Consider the following 18,764-nt stretch of genomic DNA (forward strand, 5'->3'; position numbering starts at 1 on the left):
GTCCCTCACCCATCTCCGCCCCTGTGCCTACTTCTCCAGGAAGTTTTCGCCAACTGAGAGTAACTATGATATTGGCAACCGCGAACTCTTAGCCATTAAATGGGCATTTGAAGAGTGGCGCCACTTCCTGGAGGGGGCTAGGCACCAGGTAACGGTCCTTACCGACCACAAGAATCTGGTTTTCCTAGAATCTGCCCGGAGGCTTTACCCGAGACAAGCTCGATGGGCGTTATTTTTTACCAGATTCAATTTTTTGGTTACCTATAGGGCTGGGTCTAAAAATATTAAGGCTGATGCACTGTCGCGTAGCTTCATGGCCAGCCCTCCTTCGGAGGAAGATCCTGCTTGTATTTTGCCTCCAGGTATAATCATTTCCTCGATCGATTCTGATTTAGTCTCTGAAATCGCTGCTGATCAAGCTTCAGCTCCCGGGAACCTTCCTGAGAACAAGCTGTTTGTTCCCCTGCAATTCCGGCTAAGGGTACTTAGGGAAAATCATGACTCCGCACTATCTGGTCATCCAGGCATCCTGGGTACCAAACACCTCATTACTAGAAACTATTGGTGGCCTGGGTTGCCTAAAGACGTTAAGGCCTACGTCGCCGCTTGTGAGGTTTGTGCTAGGTCCAAGACTCCCAGGTCCCGACCAGCAGGCTTACTGCGTTCGTTGCCCATTCCCCAGAGACCTTGGACACATATCTCCATGGATTTTATCACCGATTTGCCTCCATCCCAAGTCAAGTCAGTGGTGTGGGTGGTAGTAGACCGCTTCAGTAAGATGTGCCACTTTGTGCCCCTCAAGAAACTACCCAACGCCAAGACGTTGGCTACCTTGTTTGTCAAACACATCCTACGTCTCCATGGGGTCCCTGTTTCGGACAGAGGGGTACAATTTGTTTCATTGTTTTGGAGAGCCTTCTGTATGAAGTTGGAGATTGATCTGTCCTTCTCCTCTGCCTTCCATCCTGAAACCAATGGCCAAACTGAGAGGACTAATCAATCTCTGGAACAATATTTAAGGTGTTTTGTCTCTGACTGTCAATATGATTGGGTCTCATTCATTCCCCTCGCCGAATTTTCCCTTACTAACCGGGTCAGTAACTCGTCAGGGGTCTCCCCCTTTTTCTGTAATTTTGGGTTTAATCCACGGTTCTCCTCCGTTTCACCTGGTAGTTCCAACAATCCCGAGGTAGAGGTCGTTCATCGGGAACTGTGCACAGTCTGGACCCAGGTTCAGAAGAACCTAGAGGCGTCCCAGAGCGTACAAAAAACTCAGGCTGATAGAAAACGTTCTGCTAACCCCCTGTTTATGGTCGGGGATCTGGTGTGGTTGTCGTCTAGGAACTTGCGTCTCAAGGTTCCGTCCAAGAAGTTTGCTCCCCGGTTTATTGGGCCGTATAAGGTCATTGAGGTCCTCAATCCTGTCTCCTTCCGGCTGGAGTTACCCCCGTCTTTTCGTATACACGACGTGTTTCATGCCTCCCTCCTTAAACGCTGCTCCCCGTCCTTGGCTCCCTCGAGGAGACCTCCTGTACCCGTCCTCACCCCTGAGGGGGTGGAATTCGAGGTGGCCAAGATTGTGGACAGCAAGATGGTCCAAGGCTCCCTCCAGTACCTGGTCCATTGGAGAGGATACGGGCCCGAGGAGAGGACTTGGGTACCCGCCCGGGATGTTCACGCTGGGGTATTGGTCAGGAGGTTCCACCTGCGTTTCCCCAGTAAGCCAGGTCCACTTAGAAAGGGTCCGGTGGCCCCTCATAAAAGGGGGGGTACTGTAAAGGATCTGCCAGGCACAGCTTCGGGGTTAACTCCCATAATTAATCAGTCAGCACCTGAATCTACATCCCTGAGACTGACTCCAGCTTCCACCACTCAGGCTGGCAGGCTTAGGAGTGGGAGAGCCTATCGCAACCTGGCCAGACTCAGCTAGCTCCCGCCCTCGGTCTATTTAAGCCTGCCCTTCCTGTCCCTCGGTGCTTGTGATTCTTTTCGTGTGGTTTCCTGGCCCAGCTACAGCTCCTTCTATTTTGATCCTGCTCCATACAGACCCTGGCTTACTGACTACTCTTCTGCTCTTCGTTTGGTACCTCGCACACTCCTGGCTTGACTCGGCTCGTTCACCACTCTGGTTGCTCACGGTGTTGCAGTGGGCAACTGCCCCTTTCCCTTGCTTGTATTCCCTTGTATGTTTGTCGTGTTTGTCGTGCACTTACTGAGCGCAGGGACCGCCGCCCAGTTGTACCCCGTCGCCTAGGGCGGGTTGTTGCAAGTAGGCAGGGACAGAGTGGCGGGTAGACTAGGGCTCACTTGTCCGTTTCTCTACCCCCCGTCATTACACCTTGTATGTTTGTCTCGTGCACTTACTGAGCGTAGGGACCGCCGCCCAGTTGTACCCCGTCGCCTAGGGCGGGTCGTTGCAAGTAAGCAGGGACAGAGTGGCGGGTAGATTAGGGCTCACTTGTCCGTTTCCCTACCCCTATCATTACACCTATATACAAGAATATAACTACTATAATACTGCCCCCTATATACAAGAATATAACTACTATAATACTGCCCCCTATATACAAGAATATAACTACTATAATACTGCCCCCATATTCAAGAATATAACTACTATAATACTGCTCCTATATACAAGAATATAACTACTATAATACTGCCCCCTATATACAAGAATATAACTACTATAATACTGCCCCCTATATACAAGAATATAACTACTATAATACTGCTCCTATATACAAGAATATAACTGCTATAATACTGCCCCTATATGCAAGAATATAACTACTATAATACTGCTCCTATGTATAAGAATATAACTACTATAATACTGGTCCTATATACAAGAATATAACTACTATAATACTGCTCCTATGTATAATAATATAACTACTATAATACTGGTCCTATATACAAGAATATAACTACTATAATACTGCTCCTATGTATAAGAATATAGCTACTATAATACTGCCCCTATATACAGGAATATAACAGCTATAATACTGCCCCTATGTACAAGAATATAACTACTATAATACTGCCCCTATGTACAAGAATATAACTACTATAATACTGCCCTCTATGTACAAGAATATAACTACTATAATAGTGCCCCCTATATACAAGAATATAACTACTATAATAGCGCCCCCTATATACAAGAATATAACTACTATAATACTGCCCCCATATTCAAGAATATAACTACTATAATACTGCTCCTATATACAAGAATATAACTACTATAATACTGCCCCCTATATACAAGAATATAACTACTATAATACTGCCCCCTATATACAAGAATATAACTACTATAATACTGCTCCTATATACAAGAATATAACTGCTATAATACTGCCCCTATATGCAAGAATATAACTACTATAATACTGCTCCTATGTATAAGAATATAACTACTATAATACTGGTCCTATATACAAGAATATAACTACTATAATACTGCTCCTATGTATAATAATATAACTACTATAATACTGGTCCTATATACAAGAATATAACTACTATAATACTGCTCCTATGTATAAGAATATAGCTACTATAATACTGCCCCTATATACAGGAATATAACAGCTATAATACTGCCCCTATGTACAAGAATATAACTACTATAATACTGCCCCTATGTACAAGAATATAACTACTATAATACTGCCCTCTATGTACAAGAATATAACTACTATAATAGTGCCCCCTATATACAAGAATATAACTACTATAATAGCGCCCCCTATATACAAGAATATAACTACTATAATACTGCCCCTTTATATACAAGAATATAACTACTATAATACTGCCTCCTATATACAAGAATATAACTACTATAATACTGCCTCCTATATACAAGAATATAACTACTATAATACTGCCCCTATATACAAGAATATAACTACTATAATACTGCCCCCTATATACAAGAATATAACTACTATAATACTGCTCCTATATACAAGAATATAACTACTATAATACTGCCCCTATATACAAGAATATAACTACTATAATACTGCCCCCTATATACAAGAATATAACTACTATAATACTGCTCCTATATACAAGAATATAACTACTATAATACTGCTCCTATGTATAAGAATATAACTACTCTAATAATGGTCCTATATACAAGAATATAACTACTATAATACTGCCCCCTATGTACTAGAATATAACTATTATAATACTGCTCCCTATATACAAGACTATAACTACTATAATACTGCCCCCTATATACAAGACTATAACTACTATAATTCTGCCCCCTATATACAAGACTATAACTACTATAATACTGCCCCCTATATACAAGACTATGATTACTATAATACTGCCCCTATATACAAGAATATAACTACTATAATAGCGCCCCTATATACAATTATATAACTACTATAATACTGCCCCCTATATACAAGAGTATAACTACTATAATAGTGCCCCCTATGTACAAGAATGTAACTACTATAATACTGCTCCTATATACAGGAATATAACTACTATAATACTGCCCCCTATATACAAGAATATAACTACTATAATACTGCCCCCTATGTACTAGAATATAACTACTATATTAGAGTCCCCATGGACAAGAATATGCAGCTGAGCAGTTATTTATATTTTCATATACAGTATGACTTGAAGTCTTTACTTGGTGTCTGAGGAGTTCGGCTGCAGTTGGTATCTCTCAGTTGTATTTGAGATGATAATAGTCGGGGCTTCTATCACTGTAATATAACGTGACAACTGTGACTTTTTACCTCACACAACAATTGTACCGTGTGCTTCGCTTAGTAGTGCGGTGTACTATCCAACATCACATAAACACTCTTAAGGAATTTTCAGGAATAATCAGATGTCTCTTTTAATAGAAAATACAGGCAGTAATTCTTCAAACCTTAAACACTTCATTATTCTCTACTAGATAAAAAAGTAACGTTTTCTTTTCTTCTGATTTCGACTTCGAGGACTTTTGCATTATTGATGTCTCAATGTCTGCAATCAATGACGATGGATGGAGTGTTTTTCAATTAACAGAGAGATTCAGAAAATCAATCACATTTCATACAGTGTAACCGTCCCTGACAGTCCTCATCTCTACTGTGTGGTCCTAGGGCTTAATGGTGACGCTTATAATTCATGGCAATATAACCTCAATATTTCCTAATGGGTTCCTTGCCTGTGACAATTTTCTCATAGAAAAACACTGAAATCACGGTAATTCCGCAATTTTAAGATATCTCACGAGTTACACCACGTTACCATGAAGACCTAGTCTAATTACATAAAATGTTAAAGTATAGGTGTCCCTTTAAGCAACATTTTTCAGATCAAGGCCAGTTTTACACACACAGCCAAAATATGGACGTATTTTAGCCCAGACATAGGGGTCGACAAACCATATGTGTACATAAGCCCAGTGGGTAAGGGGGCACATTATCCCCTTAAAGCAGGTGCTTATTGTCTAGCGAATTGAATCTAAGTCGCGCCAAGCTGCTATAGGGATCTAAGTTCAGTTCAAAAGTACCGTGGGGGCAAGAAGGGTTTGAGGCTTGTGGCCGTGATATAGGCGCTAAAATGCGTTCATTATACTATCATGTGAAAATAGGATGAACTCTAGGTAGAATCTACATAATAATTAGAACTGCAGATTTGCATTCTGAGAAAAGTAAAATAATTTTAAGTAAAAATAAAAATTAGCTGGGCCCAGAAACGAGAGCACCGACAACATTGCAAAGGAGGAGCTCAGGTGTAAGGGGAGTGTCTGTCAACATGTTGTTGTAGCCGGTTTCTAGTGTTAACCAGCCAAAGTCAGAATACAGCTCTGGAGTATAATACAGGATGTAACTCAGGATCAGTACAGGATAAGTAATATGTCGTCTGTACACAGTGACTCCACGAGCAGAATAGTGAGTGCAGCTCTGGAGTATAATACAGGATGTAACTCAGGATCAGTATAGGATAAGTAATGCAATGTATGTACACAATGACTCCAGCAGCAGAATAGTGAGTGCAGCTCTGGAATATAATACAGGATGTAACTCAGGATCAGTACAGGATAAGTAATGTAATGTATGTACACAGTGACTCCACCAGCAGAATAGTGAGTGCAGCTCTGGAGTATAATACAGGATGTAACTCAGGATCAGTACAGGATAAGTAATGTAATGTATGTACACAGTGACTCCACCAGCAGAATAGTGAGTGCAGCTCTGGAGTATAATACAGGATGTAACTCAGGATCAGTACAGGATAAGTAATGCAATGTATGTACACAGTGACTCCACCAGCAGAATAGTGAGTGCAGCTCTGGAGTATAATACAGGATGTAACTCAGGATCAGTAGAGGATAAGTAATGCAATGTATGTACACAGTGACTCCACCAGCAGAATAGTGAGTGTGTACACAACTTTATATAATCTGTGAAATGATTTTCAATGGTGACCCTTACATGTTAATATTGCATCCAAGTTAATGCATTGTTAATATCATCTTAGCCCTTGAGCAGTATACAATAAGCAGGAACATGATGGATTTGTATGAGCATTGGAAAAAATTAGGGATGACAAAAATGAGTGTTGTACATTAGAAAAATAGGAACGTATCAGACATTAGATTTAATATAGAAGAATCTACAAATAGTTTGTATGTTATATAGATATATAATCTTTATATATTATTTTTATATTACATGAATGTCCCTCTTTATAATAACATTTTTAGACTTCATAAAAATAATTAACCCTTCCTTGTATACTCGTCACTATAAAATAACTTAAATCTCCTTGCAAAGCTGCCGTGTATTTATTTAACTGATATAAAACTACTAGAAATAGATGTAGAGGAAAATAACAATCTTGAAAATATCTCTTCCTTCGACTATTTCAGGTTCCGCAAAGGAGTTGTCACTCACCGTATAAGACACTCAAAGGCTCCCTGTACCTCCCAAATTTCTCTAAAATATCTTCTGAAATGCATGTCTGTTGTCAATCTGATCATTTTGGTTTATATTGTGGACAAGAGCCATGACCGATTCACAGTTGAAGTGAAAAAATAAAGCTAAAATACAGGGGCATACACAAAAAACATAGGGCCCCTTAGTAAAACTCAAGATGGGCCCCAATCCCCATTGAGAGCTCCACCAAATCTACCACTTTTCAAATTATAGTAAATGCCCCATAATCAAAGAACTACTTATTAAAATTCTGACTGCCTGCAGTCACCACTAGGGGGAGCTCACTGGATATGGATTTATATGGTGTATAATCTGTATGTCGTGAGCTCCCCCTGGTGACTGCAGGTATGCTGCAAATAATGAGTTGTAAGGATGACGGGACATTCCAGTCAGCAATTAACTGAGTTGATTACTGGTAATAAAGTGGGAGGGGTCTGACAACATGAGCATATTGGAGTTATGGGAAATAGTTGTCATATAAAAGACAATTATTCTACATTACATCTTTGAATTGAGGTTCTTTTCCACAGTCCTTAAAGGATAACTAAACGTTCAAAAACATGTCATAGTGATCGGTGGGGGTCCGTGTACTGAGACCCCCCAGTGATTGCTAAAACGAAGCGGCAGAAGCCTTTGGGTAAGAGCTGAGCCTCTCAATTTCTGATTGGCTTTCCGCGGTAAGCCGAGCAGTTGGTGCATGGGCTCATAGACTTTCTATTGAGCCCATAAACCAACTGCTCGGCTTTCTGAGAAAAGCCAATCAGAGACTAAGCGGCTCGGCGCTCACTGAGCGCTTCTGCAACTTCGTTTTAGCGATCAGTGGGGGTCTCAGTGGTCGGACCCCACCACTATGACATATTGGAGGTATTTTGAACGTTTACTTACCCTTTAATTCCAATTGCTTAAAAAAAGCTTTGTGGACATCATTACCATTTTAGGTCAAGTACTTTACCAAGTGTTACTATAATGATTCTCTTTAGGCCTCAATACTGCACTGGCATATTCTCAACCTTTGGCACAAGAGTTTATGGGAAATTGTTGGCACCATTTTTTATTGTTTTTTTCTTGACTTTCAGTGTCATGTTAAAAATCAATATCTGTTGCCTTAACACATAACGTAAGATGATGGCCAAGTGACCTATAACGGAGATGTATGGGTTCTATTATAATGTGATACCTCTTCATCTGGCTTCTCAGATAAACCTTTTTTACCACCTTTTGGAGCTTCATTTTCTGATGCTGCCCTTTAAATCCCTGCTTCCCTTCACACAGTCATTGAGTTACATGATAATATTCTAGCTGTCTATCCACTTAGGAGTTTGGGAGCTTGCCGCTTACGGGTTTAGGCTATCTAAAAAGAAGCAGAGGATTTGGAGCTCTGTATGAGAAAAATGGAGCTCTGACCACTATAAAAATATAATAATTAGCGCAGAATCGTGGACCTAGAGATGAAATGGTGTTAAATGGTGGGTAGAGATGAGCAAGTCGATTCTACACGCATTGAATTCGGTCCGAATTTCCCAAAACTTCCAGATTCTGCAAATTTCGAGACTTTTGGGGTCTGTGGCGCACTAATCACATGAAACTGGTAGCCATTAGTGAGCGACAACTTCCTCTTTAGAGATTATAAAGAGGATCACAAGACCTTGAGCGGGTTTACCCATAATGCCTTGCAAAAATGCTCTGCGGTTATCCCTCCCTCTACCGATATATGTAGCTGTCACTTTGAAATTACATGCTAGTTTGGTGTTACAAGCTTGAAAGAGGTTGGATACAGTCCTAAAAGACCTCCGAATGTCAGACAAGAGTTTTTAAGGCAATCGGGGCATTTTGAGATTTATTCTAATCGGATCTGAAACGGAAATTTGCTCATCTCTAATGGTGGGTATTCAACTAGATGTCTTTTCTACTGTCGTCTTGATAACTTGGATCTCTTGGTCAGTACTAATGGAAGCTTTTCAAAAATATTCTCTATAAATGATAATTATGGGAACCTGCCACATTCAACTTACTGCCGGAGATCATATTAATCCACACCACCTATTCCAGATCAGAAAGCTTAATGGTAACCATGGTGCCCCCTAGCACCAACGTCAAGTTCATCAAAATTGTGCTCTTGTGAAAGAACTGAATGAGCAGATGTCATTTTTGAATATACTAATATCCTACTACTAATGAAACTAATAAACACAGATATAAATCTGCAGCCAAGAGTCAGTTTTATACAATGCCGAAAGGATATCCTATCAGAAGGGCAACAATGTACGTACAAGGGCTTTCCAATTGGCATTACCAAGAGCTTGCCCTTCTCAATGCTTTGTGAAAATTTCTCAGTCAACATGATTCTGTCCATGACCACATTATATCATTTTCACATTCCCTGAATTGGCAAAAGCTCATCAGACAAAAACTGGTCATCCCCATCGGTCCCGTAAAGCAGGACTTAAGTACATGGACCAGGAGAGCTTCAGAGGTCACTTCATATGGTGGCTCCCAACAAGAAGTCTTCTTATGTTGAAGGCTTTATTTCCGTTGAGGACTCTAGCTCATGGTTTGAAGACTTTAGTCTGGTAAAGAATCAGGCATATGTATCCCCGGAGTTAAGTGCCGTAATCTCAGAGTCATCTCCATATTTCCCATTTAAATGTTCACTGTTGGACTCATTGGGGTAAAGATAAATGGGGACCTCTGTGATGGATGTTGCTGTGTAGGAAGTAGAGCGCATGGAACAATGTTCTCTCCTTCTCTGACCCCACTGAGTTTTATATTGCATCCATTGTCTCTTTAGTGCACCTTGTACCTAGGAGTAAACAAATAACAAGAACATTTATATATAGTTATGAAATACATGAAATATAGATTTCTTACCTTCTTAAGAATAATTTTTTGGTCCAAAATTCATACTATATCTTTAGATTGGTCACAGTGTCACTTTTCTGAGCTACAATTCCTGTGTATAGAGTTAAATGATAAAATTCTAGCTGATAGCGGCACCACTAGGGGGAGCTCCTGGACCTTAATGTATAAAGTAATTTTCAGTTCAATTGAAGGCACACGCAGTGAGCATCACTACTCCCCCTGGTGGTGGCTGAAGGAAGGTAATACAAGTAATTTGGAGATATGTATCACAAAAACCAAGCTCCAAATTCTTTAAAGGGGTAGTCTTGTTTAGAAATCACATTTTTAAATACCCTTAATAGAGGGGATTGCCCAATTCAGGACCCCAATCTCTTAGCCATGGTCGAGAGCAGCTACTGTACAAAGAGCATCTGGATGACCCAGTATCCCTATGCATTATATAGACTGCCCAATGATTACATTGAAGATGGCATGCAAAATTCAATAACTCTCCTCCAGAAGGAAGAAAAATTTCTCCCTCTGGTTTGGCTGATGACCTGAGTCATGTTTCAAGGCTTTTGAAAAGGGTATTACACTTATATAGAAAATGCAGTTTAGTATTCTCACATTTTCTATATACATGCTGTTACTATATTGCCACCTAAAGTTTTATGAAGGAGGAAGTTAGAGAAGCAGTTCATTCACACAATCACAACTACATAAAGGTACCGCGATGGGTGCTACGCAAACGTCTCCCAGCACCGTACATTTACATTGGATGGTGCCAAGAGGATAATTTGAGAGCCAGGGCAAACAGCTGACTTTGCTGGGGGAAGATTTAGTCAGCTATAAAATTCCTGTGCAGTGGCCCTCTCTTTGAAATCCATATGCCGTAATAGGACATATAGACAGGGGTTGTCCTGATGCAACAACCCATCTAATGAATAGCGAACACATGAACATATCCTTTTTACTATATATTTATCAATTTCCAGCCACAGAAAGGAGTTAGGGGGTGGAAATTTTTGTTTATTTAAATTTTACATTCTCGGGAATCCGTAAAAAGTCTCAAGTCATTTGTGTGCAACCAAATGTGAAGAAACGATCGTGGCACGCAGTCTGTCATTTTGCATGAAAATAAATAAATCTAGGATTAGCAAGTTATTGTCTTTCTAAATAAACTGAAGTCTGACTGATTCAGGAAGAAACACAGAAAATGACTACTGCTGCACTAAAATGCTATCATTTCGGAAAGTAGCTAACACTGTTATTGCTTTTTGTGTATTTTTATTTAACCCGCCGCAGCCAGTTTTAATTTATTTTAGGTTTTTTTCCATCAATATAGCCGTATGAAGGTTAGTTTTTTTGTGGGGCAAATTGTATTTGTCAATGTCACCATTTACTATACCATGTAATGTATTAGAAATGTGACTTTTTTTAAGTGGGATGGTATTGAAACAAAAATGCAATTCTGCCATGTGTTAAAGAAAAATTGGTTTTGTGCTACTATATTCTGACACACATAACTTTTTTATTTTTTCGGTGATGGAGTGGTGTTTGGGATTGTTTTTTCTGGGACGAGGTGTAGATTTTGTTGGTACTATTTTAGGTTACATGCTAATTTTTTTATACATTTTAATTTCATTTTTTGGGGAGAAGCAAATTGACCAAAACCAAAAAAAAACCCACTCCAAAAAACAGCAATTCTGGCATTGTGAGGTTTTTTCTACGACGTTCACAGTGTGATAATAGTTATCATTTTTATGGTGTTACCAATTATGTTTACATTATCTTATGTGACAAATGGGAAAAAGTTTCTTTACTTTTTTTTTTTGTGTCCCTAGGAGATTTTACCATGCGATCGTAGGGAGTTCAAAGAAGGTGTAACAACAAATTGGTCATAGGACCTATAAGAAAGAAGGAGGTCATAAACCCGTGAGCACCAATGTGCATTTGCTGCGCCTTTTTTTTCTTAAACACAATTGGAATTTAATCTATAGGGGAATCAAAGTACACTGGGCTTGGAACCAGCTGGATAAAAAGTTTGTTAGATACATCTCCTGATGATAAGCTCAGCAGAGGGCGTCCTGATTCTTGAGGCCCAAGCGACTACCTGTATTTTATGGGGAAACTGGCAGCAAATGTTCAATTTACCTACAGCGCCACCACAGGGGTAATGAAGCATTACATAACTTTTTATTCATATCAATGAGCTGGCAATGTTATGCATGGATTTCCTGGGTCTTTCAGAGCGAGATCTGCTCTTTCTAGCTGCTTTCTGGCTTATATATGAGGATCCTATGCATGAAACTCCTTATTAATTTAGAATTAGCTAATAAAGTTTTTGAAAATGGGGTTTCTAAACCAGACATCCCCTTTAATGAGCATTTTCAAGCAATTACAGGGATGTAATCAGATCTGAGTTATAAATATTTTATTCCTAATACTTTAGCCAAGGTAGTGCCACAAATAGTGCAGCAGTTTACATTCACAAAATTACAACTCCCAGAAGGCATTGACAGCCATAGGCTGTCAGAGCATGCTGGAAATTGTAGTCTTTTAGCAGCTGGAAGGCCACAGCTTGGGCACTTAGGGCATGGCTCCACGTGGCGTATTTCTTCCGCAACTGTCCGCATCAATGCCGCACAGAATCTGCGTTGCAGATTCTGTTGCGGATCTGCCCAAAATGTGCAGTAAATTGATGCGGACTGGCCGTTGCATATTGAGGTGAAAGTGCTTCCCTTCTCTCTATCAGTGCAGGATAGAGAGAAGGGACAGCACTTTCCCTAGTGAAAGTAAAAGAATTTCATACTTACCGGCCGTTGTCTTGGTGACGCGTCCCTCTTTCGGCATCCAGCCCGACCTCCCTGGATGACGCGGCAGTCCATGTGACCACTGCAGCCTGTGATTGGCCTGTGATTGGCTGCAGCCGTCACTTAGACTGAAACGTCATCCTGGGAAGCCGGACTGGGGAAAGAAGCAGGGAGTTCTTGGTAAGTATGAACTTCTATTTTTTTTACAGGTTGATGTATATTGTGATTGGTAGTCACTGTCCAGGGTGCTGAAACAGTTACTGCCGATCGCTTAACTCTTTCAGCACCATGGACAGTGACTATTTACTGACGTCGCCTAGCAACGCTCCCATAATTACGGGTGCACACACGTAGTCACCCGTAATTATGGGTGCACACACGTAGTCACCCGTAATTACGGGAGCCCCATTGACTTCCTCAGTCTGGCTGTAGACCTAGAAATACATAGCTCCAGCCAGAATGAAGAAATGTCATGTTAAAAAACAAATACGCTCCGCAGCACACATAACATGTACATGACATCTGCGGACTTCATTGCGGAATTTAGAATCTCCATTGAAGTCAATGGAGAACTTCCGCAATGAGTCCGCAACCAGTCCGCCACACGTCCGCAACAACCATTGTATGCTGCGGACACCAAATTCCGCACCGCAGCCTATGCTCAGCAGCGGAATTTTCCGCATCGTCTAAACGAACCCTACTAAAAAGCAGTGGAAGGCAATGGAGAAACGGGTCCGCTGCGGATTAACGCTGCGGAGTGTCCGCAGTGGAATTCCAGAGCAATTCCGCCACGTGGGGCTTTGCCCTTAAGGTAAGTCCAAACGGAGCGGCCCTGACTCGGCCAACAGCCGCGCTGGCCCCATGGTTGGCTCCGCTGTCATATAGCCTGTTAATGGCTGGGCGTTATACCGGGGAAAACGGCCTTTTACCTGCAAAATCATGCGGCCATTTATTAATACACCCTTTAATCATAGCAAAAAAATGTGACATGTCCGCAGGGTGTGAATACACACTTAATGTTACATTTGATAATTGTACTTATTTGTATAATTATTTTACCCATATTTTATACCACTTTGTACAGCACCGTGGAAGACGATTTCGCTATATAAATTGTTAATTCTAAGTATATTACAGAACATACCCATTTGTGCCTTCTATATAATAAGAGAGCGGAATAGGAATCTTTGGCCAGCTAAGTAGAATGACTAATGTGAATGGCAGCCAAGAGGTGTTGGATAGTGATAATAGAAAAAAATTTGACAAATTATATAAATCCTAAATCCTAATCTGTCTAGTTTACTGGCCCCAGCATGGCTCTTCCTTTTTCGAGGGTGATGTTATGACAGTCATAGAACAGCTGCCTTCTCATTACATTTCAGCTATATATACGGAAAGTATTATAAGAAAATTACATATTATTTAAATAAAGTTTATATTATAAAAAAAATAAATCATTTTGATGGTGTTAGGCTAGGTTCACACTATGTTTTAGTATCCTGTTAAAAGGTACTGTTTTTTAATTATTCTGTACATTTACCATAAATACAGGATGGAACAGGACACAAAAATGATGCAGGCTGCTCTTTCCTCTCCTGTTTATCAACAGGATACAGATGGATTCTATTTCTTTGTACAATAGAAATTAATGGCAACCGGATAGGCAAAAATGTGGTGTGCACAGAGCCTTATTTTATTTTTTATCTGAAAGTTCATATAAAAACAATTGTGAAATATTCCAGTTTTTACTCTAGAAACTGGAGCCCACAATTAGCTGAAATTCCTGCTAAATGCTGCTTACTTGTCAGCTTTGCTGTATAGACTGGGACAGTATCAGCAGAGTCATTTCCTTATAGTTAAAGGGTGGGAGAGTTAATTACAGCGCTATTGTACTGCTGGATGCCTAAATACGGCAGGATAGTAAACGTATACACTCTACACACAGATATAGCTTTGTATGCAGCTCCCCTGTCTCACTCTGTGGTCTCAGGTCTGTACTCCAAAACTTTCTGAAGACTTTATCAGTTTATGACATTTCTCTGTCATGTAACTCCCATCCATTCCAGTTGCCATAAAGCAGACATACATAGATATAATAAACACATCATTTATCTTCTACAGACTTACATCTAATTAATGAAACTAAAATCAAATACATGAGACATTCCCTTTAAGAAGCATGAATAATCAACAATATAATCGCTGTAGTCTTTATTCAGAAGTTGCAGAAGGCATAATAGTTACAGTATCTTACTTCATGTATGATCAAAATATTTTCATTATTATATATTTTTTTATTATATGTTTTTTTTTTGTTTTTTTTTTCAGTTACGCATTTCTTAGGCAAAACCTAGAAAAATAAGGAGAAATATTTGGTGGCCAAGCAGAAAAAAAAAAATGGTTGGTAAAGACACTGGACTTTTCTGGTATAACAAAGCCTAAAAGGCCATGTTCATTTATTTGCCATTTTAAATAGTTCCGTTTAATGTTCTTTTTTTAATTTTTTTTTTAATTATTGTGTTTTTGGGAAAAAATGCAGTGTTTTTTTTTGTGGCCAGCTGTTATCTGAAAGTCTATAGTGAAATATAAAACGCACTAGAAACAATGTTTTTTTTTTGTTTGTGGCGTTTTTATGCCATTTTGGTGCTTTTTGTCATTTAGTTGCATTTTTTTCCCCAAGACAGCACGATCTAGGCATGGCATTTTTTCCTGGCAGTTTTCCCCTTAGCTACTCTATAGGACATTAAAAACGACCAAAAAAAATGCAAGTTATAAATGTAATGAATAGAAAAAACCCCTGAGATTACTCCGTTGTTATTTGGGTTTTGTTTTTACGGGGCTCACCTTATGGTAAAAACGACATGTCAACTTTATTCAGCGGGCAATACGATTACAGCGATACCATATTTATAGAGTTTTATATGATGTATTACTTTTACAAAGACAAACTTTTTTTTTTTCAAAATATTTTTTTTTGTGTCACCACATTCTGACACCCAGAACTTATTTATTTTCCCGCTGATGGAGCAGTGTGAGGGCTTGTTTTTTTTTTTAAACCCCTTTACTAACAACATTCCTCAGTATACCCTTTCCCAGCTCATGGCCACCATGCGGCTCAGTGCGCTGCTATCTAGTCATTCATTTCTTTAAGGGTATGTTCACACGGCAGCGTTCGTTACGGCTGAAATTACGGGGCTGTTTTCAGGAGAAAACAGGTCTGTAATTTCAGCCGTAATGGCATGTTGAGGCGCTTTTCGCTGCGTCCATTACGGCCGTAAATGAAGCTGTTTTTCCATGGAGTCAATGGAAAACGGCTCCATTTACGTCTGAAGAAGTGACAGGCACTTCTTTGACGCGGGCGTCTTTTCTACGCCCCGCCTTTTGGCAGCGGGGCGTAAAAAATATGACCGACGGCACAGAACATCGTAAGACCCATTCAAATGAATGGGCAGATGTTTGCCAACGCTATTGAGCTGCATTTTCGGACGTAATTCGGGGCTAAAACTACCGAATTACGTCCGTAAATAGTGTGTGTGAACCCCGCCTTAGTATTAACTCCAAGACCATTGTTATTTTCTATATATATTCATTTTTAGAAATATTCTGTAATTCCCAGCAAAACATGAAATTCGGCTGTATACATTTCAGATCTTCATCAAGTATATTTTCACCTTTTAACACCGTTTTGTTAGGTCCGATCTTCTCTGCTGATATATATGACCAAATTTATTTTAAAGAGGTTTTTCTGATACAGAGCTCCAAATCCCTTAAAGTCTATTTGAAATGTTTTTTTTTTTTATATAAAAACTTTATAATTAGTTTTTATTACAAATTCTTTTTACTTTTTGAGATACAGCTGTTCTGTATACTGTATACAGAGCAGCTGTATCGTTCGCTAAGACCTGAATCCGTCAGTTCCGTGGACTTGACGGGTTCAGTGTCAGCGGTATCCACCTGTAATCTATCGCATCTAAATGATGTACTTAGATGTGATGGATTAAAGGTGGATCCTGCATGTGTCCCGCTTTCACTGAACAGTCTCGCGTACCTGACGGCAACAGGATTTAGTGAACGATACAGTTGCTATGTATCAGAATACAGAATACTGCAGAATAATGAGCAGCTGTATTTCAAATAGTAAAAATTATTTTTAATAAAAACTAGTTATAAAGTTGCAACCAATCACACTGATTGACCTTTTTATTTAAATAAAAATCCCTTTCAAAGTTTTAAATAGCTTTTAAAAAATAAAATTCTGGCTGCCTTTAGCCACCACTAGGGGGAGCTTAGGGGCTTAATACATACAATTTATACATTGAACTGAATAAAAACACTGTATGCAGTAAATTTCTAATCTCCCCCTAGTGGTGACTTTAGACAGATAGAGTTTTAACAAGGGATTTGGAGGTCTGCATCAGAAAAAAAACAGAGCTCTGATATATAAAAAAATTAAACAGCACAGAATTTTTGATTTTTTTTAGATTTCAAAAATTGGTGTGCAATGGTGAGCATTCCCTTTAAATGGCCACATAAAGGAAATAAATAATGGTAAATAACAGAAATGCAAAATATTTGGATGTATTCTAAAATTACATTATGAGCCATCATGTATAAAAATAGTGAAATCTTACCTCCCCGTTAAAGAAACAGAAGATTGTAGCAACAAGTAATCCCTTGAAAAGAAGAAAACTATCTATTACAACCATCAAGTAAACAGGCAGCGATTTCATGGTTAATTTCATAGTCCCTCTCTTTTAGATTTGTCTGATTTCTTAATTATAACATTTGGATTCCTGTTAGCTCTCAGGTTCCTGACCTAACTTCTCCCAGCAGCCCCTGCTGGTCCACTGACTGTACAGAGCTTATACCAGGCATTGTATAAAAACCTAGTAAAAGACATACAGCAAAATGACAAATATACATAATAAATAAACAATAATTCAATTTCCTAACGCCCAAGAAAAGTCAAATCTTACGATTGGATTAATAACATCAGCTAGAAGTTAGAAGCAATCTAAAAAGATTCATAAGATTAAAAAATGGGTCTCCTTTTTTTTTTTCTTCTAGAAAAAGCGCCACTCTTGTCTGTAGGTCTTGTCTGGTATTGCAGCTCAGTCCCATTCAATGAACAGCAGGATTGATGATAATGTGATTCTAGATGCATCTTAAAAATATCACCTTATATTTCAGACCTAACAGCCTTTTAAGTGTCTGATTATAATGTATTCGTGGCCAAATTATGGGAAGGGAATGGAAGTGGAAGGGAACTGCTGTCTCAGTTGTCTCCGTAACTCCCATCGACTTCGGTAAAAAAGGCATGAGCGGCCACCTATCTTAAAGATGGCTGCAAAAGAGGGTCAGGTGGGTTCTGAGTCCAAGAAATGGTATGGGGGCCCTTCACTACCCCATATCTGGCCATGACCATACTGTTTAGTTGACCATCTAATTTATGTTGCTGTAATTTATAAATGAGAAGGCATGAAAGAATAACTTGATGTAATTGTCATTCTCTGAGTTGAAAGATACAAACATGTTTTATCCTGGATTTAGATTTCCTGCTGCCTAATGGAAGGAACTCAAACAAGTCTGTGTAGTCTAGAGAGGCAGTCCCTTGTGCAGCAGGTATACTTGCATATACCACAATGGTGGCTACCGTAAAGGAAGACAATTAGTTGCAAGGCAACCTGGACAGAGTACACTAAGACGGTAGCTGCAATGAGAGAGATAAACATACAACCTGCAAATAGTATGTAACAGTGATTAGATTATGTGCAAGCCGTTACTAGAAATAACAATAATGGAATTGTAACTAAAAAATGATACCTGATAGTGCATTAATATGTGCATAATGTAGTCATAGATTTCGCCTGCCAGACGATTCTCCGGCCTCCATGGAAAGATAACAAACTGGATACCTAACAGCGGCACCAGGATTAAGGTAGCTCTTACGGCTTTCATGTACATGTTGGACTCTGCGCGGTGAGTGTCCCGTAACTTCGTCACAAGGACGAGCACAATGTTCAGAAGAAAGAACAAGTTGACCTGAAATGAAATTAATTTAGTGTCACTGTGTTTGCTAATTGTACATAAAATTGATGTAATATCTTACTCCGACATACAGTAG

At 39.4% G+C, this 18,764-nt stretch overlaps 1 protein-coding gene across 1 annotated transcript in view; it reads right to left on the minus strand.

The window, feature by feature from the left end:
• Nucleotides 1–7,751: 7,751 nt before the first annotated feature.
• The window catches only part of CALCR (calcitonin receptor), a 231,606-nt gene continuing 220,593 nt past the window's right edge, over nucleotides 7,752–18,764 (minus strand). The window contains exons 11-13 of the mRNA XM_075828754.1: nucleotides 18,464–18,682; nucleotides 17,272–17,313; nucleotides 7,752–9,789 (exon numbers count right to left, since the gene is read on the minus strand). Coding sequence (XP_075684869.1) covers nucleotides 9,568–9,789; nucleotides 17,272–17,313; nucleotides 18,464–18,682 — 483 coding nt within the window. The 3' untranslated portion in view covers nucleotides 7,752–9,567. The remainder of the gene's footprint in view (nucleotides 9,790–17,271; nucleotides 17,314–18,463; nucleotides 18,683–18,764) is intronic.

Source organism: Rhinoderma darwinii, chromosome 5, assembly GCF_050947455.1.
Source record: "Rhinoderma darwinii isolate aRhiDar2 chromosome 5, aRhiDar2.hap1, whole genome shotgun sequence".
NCBI lineage: Eukaryota > Metazoa > Chordata > Amphibia > Anura > Rhinodermatidae > Rhinoderma > Rhinoderma darwinii.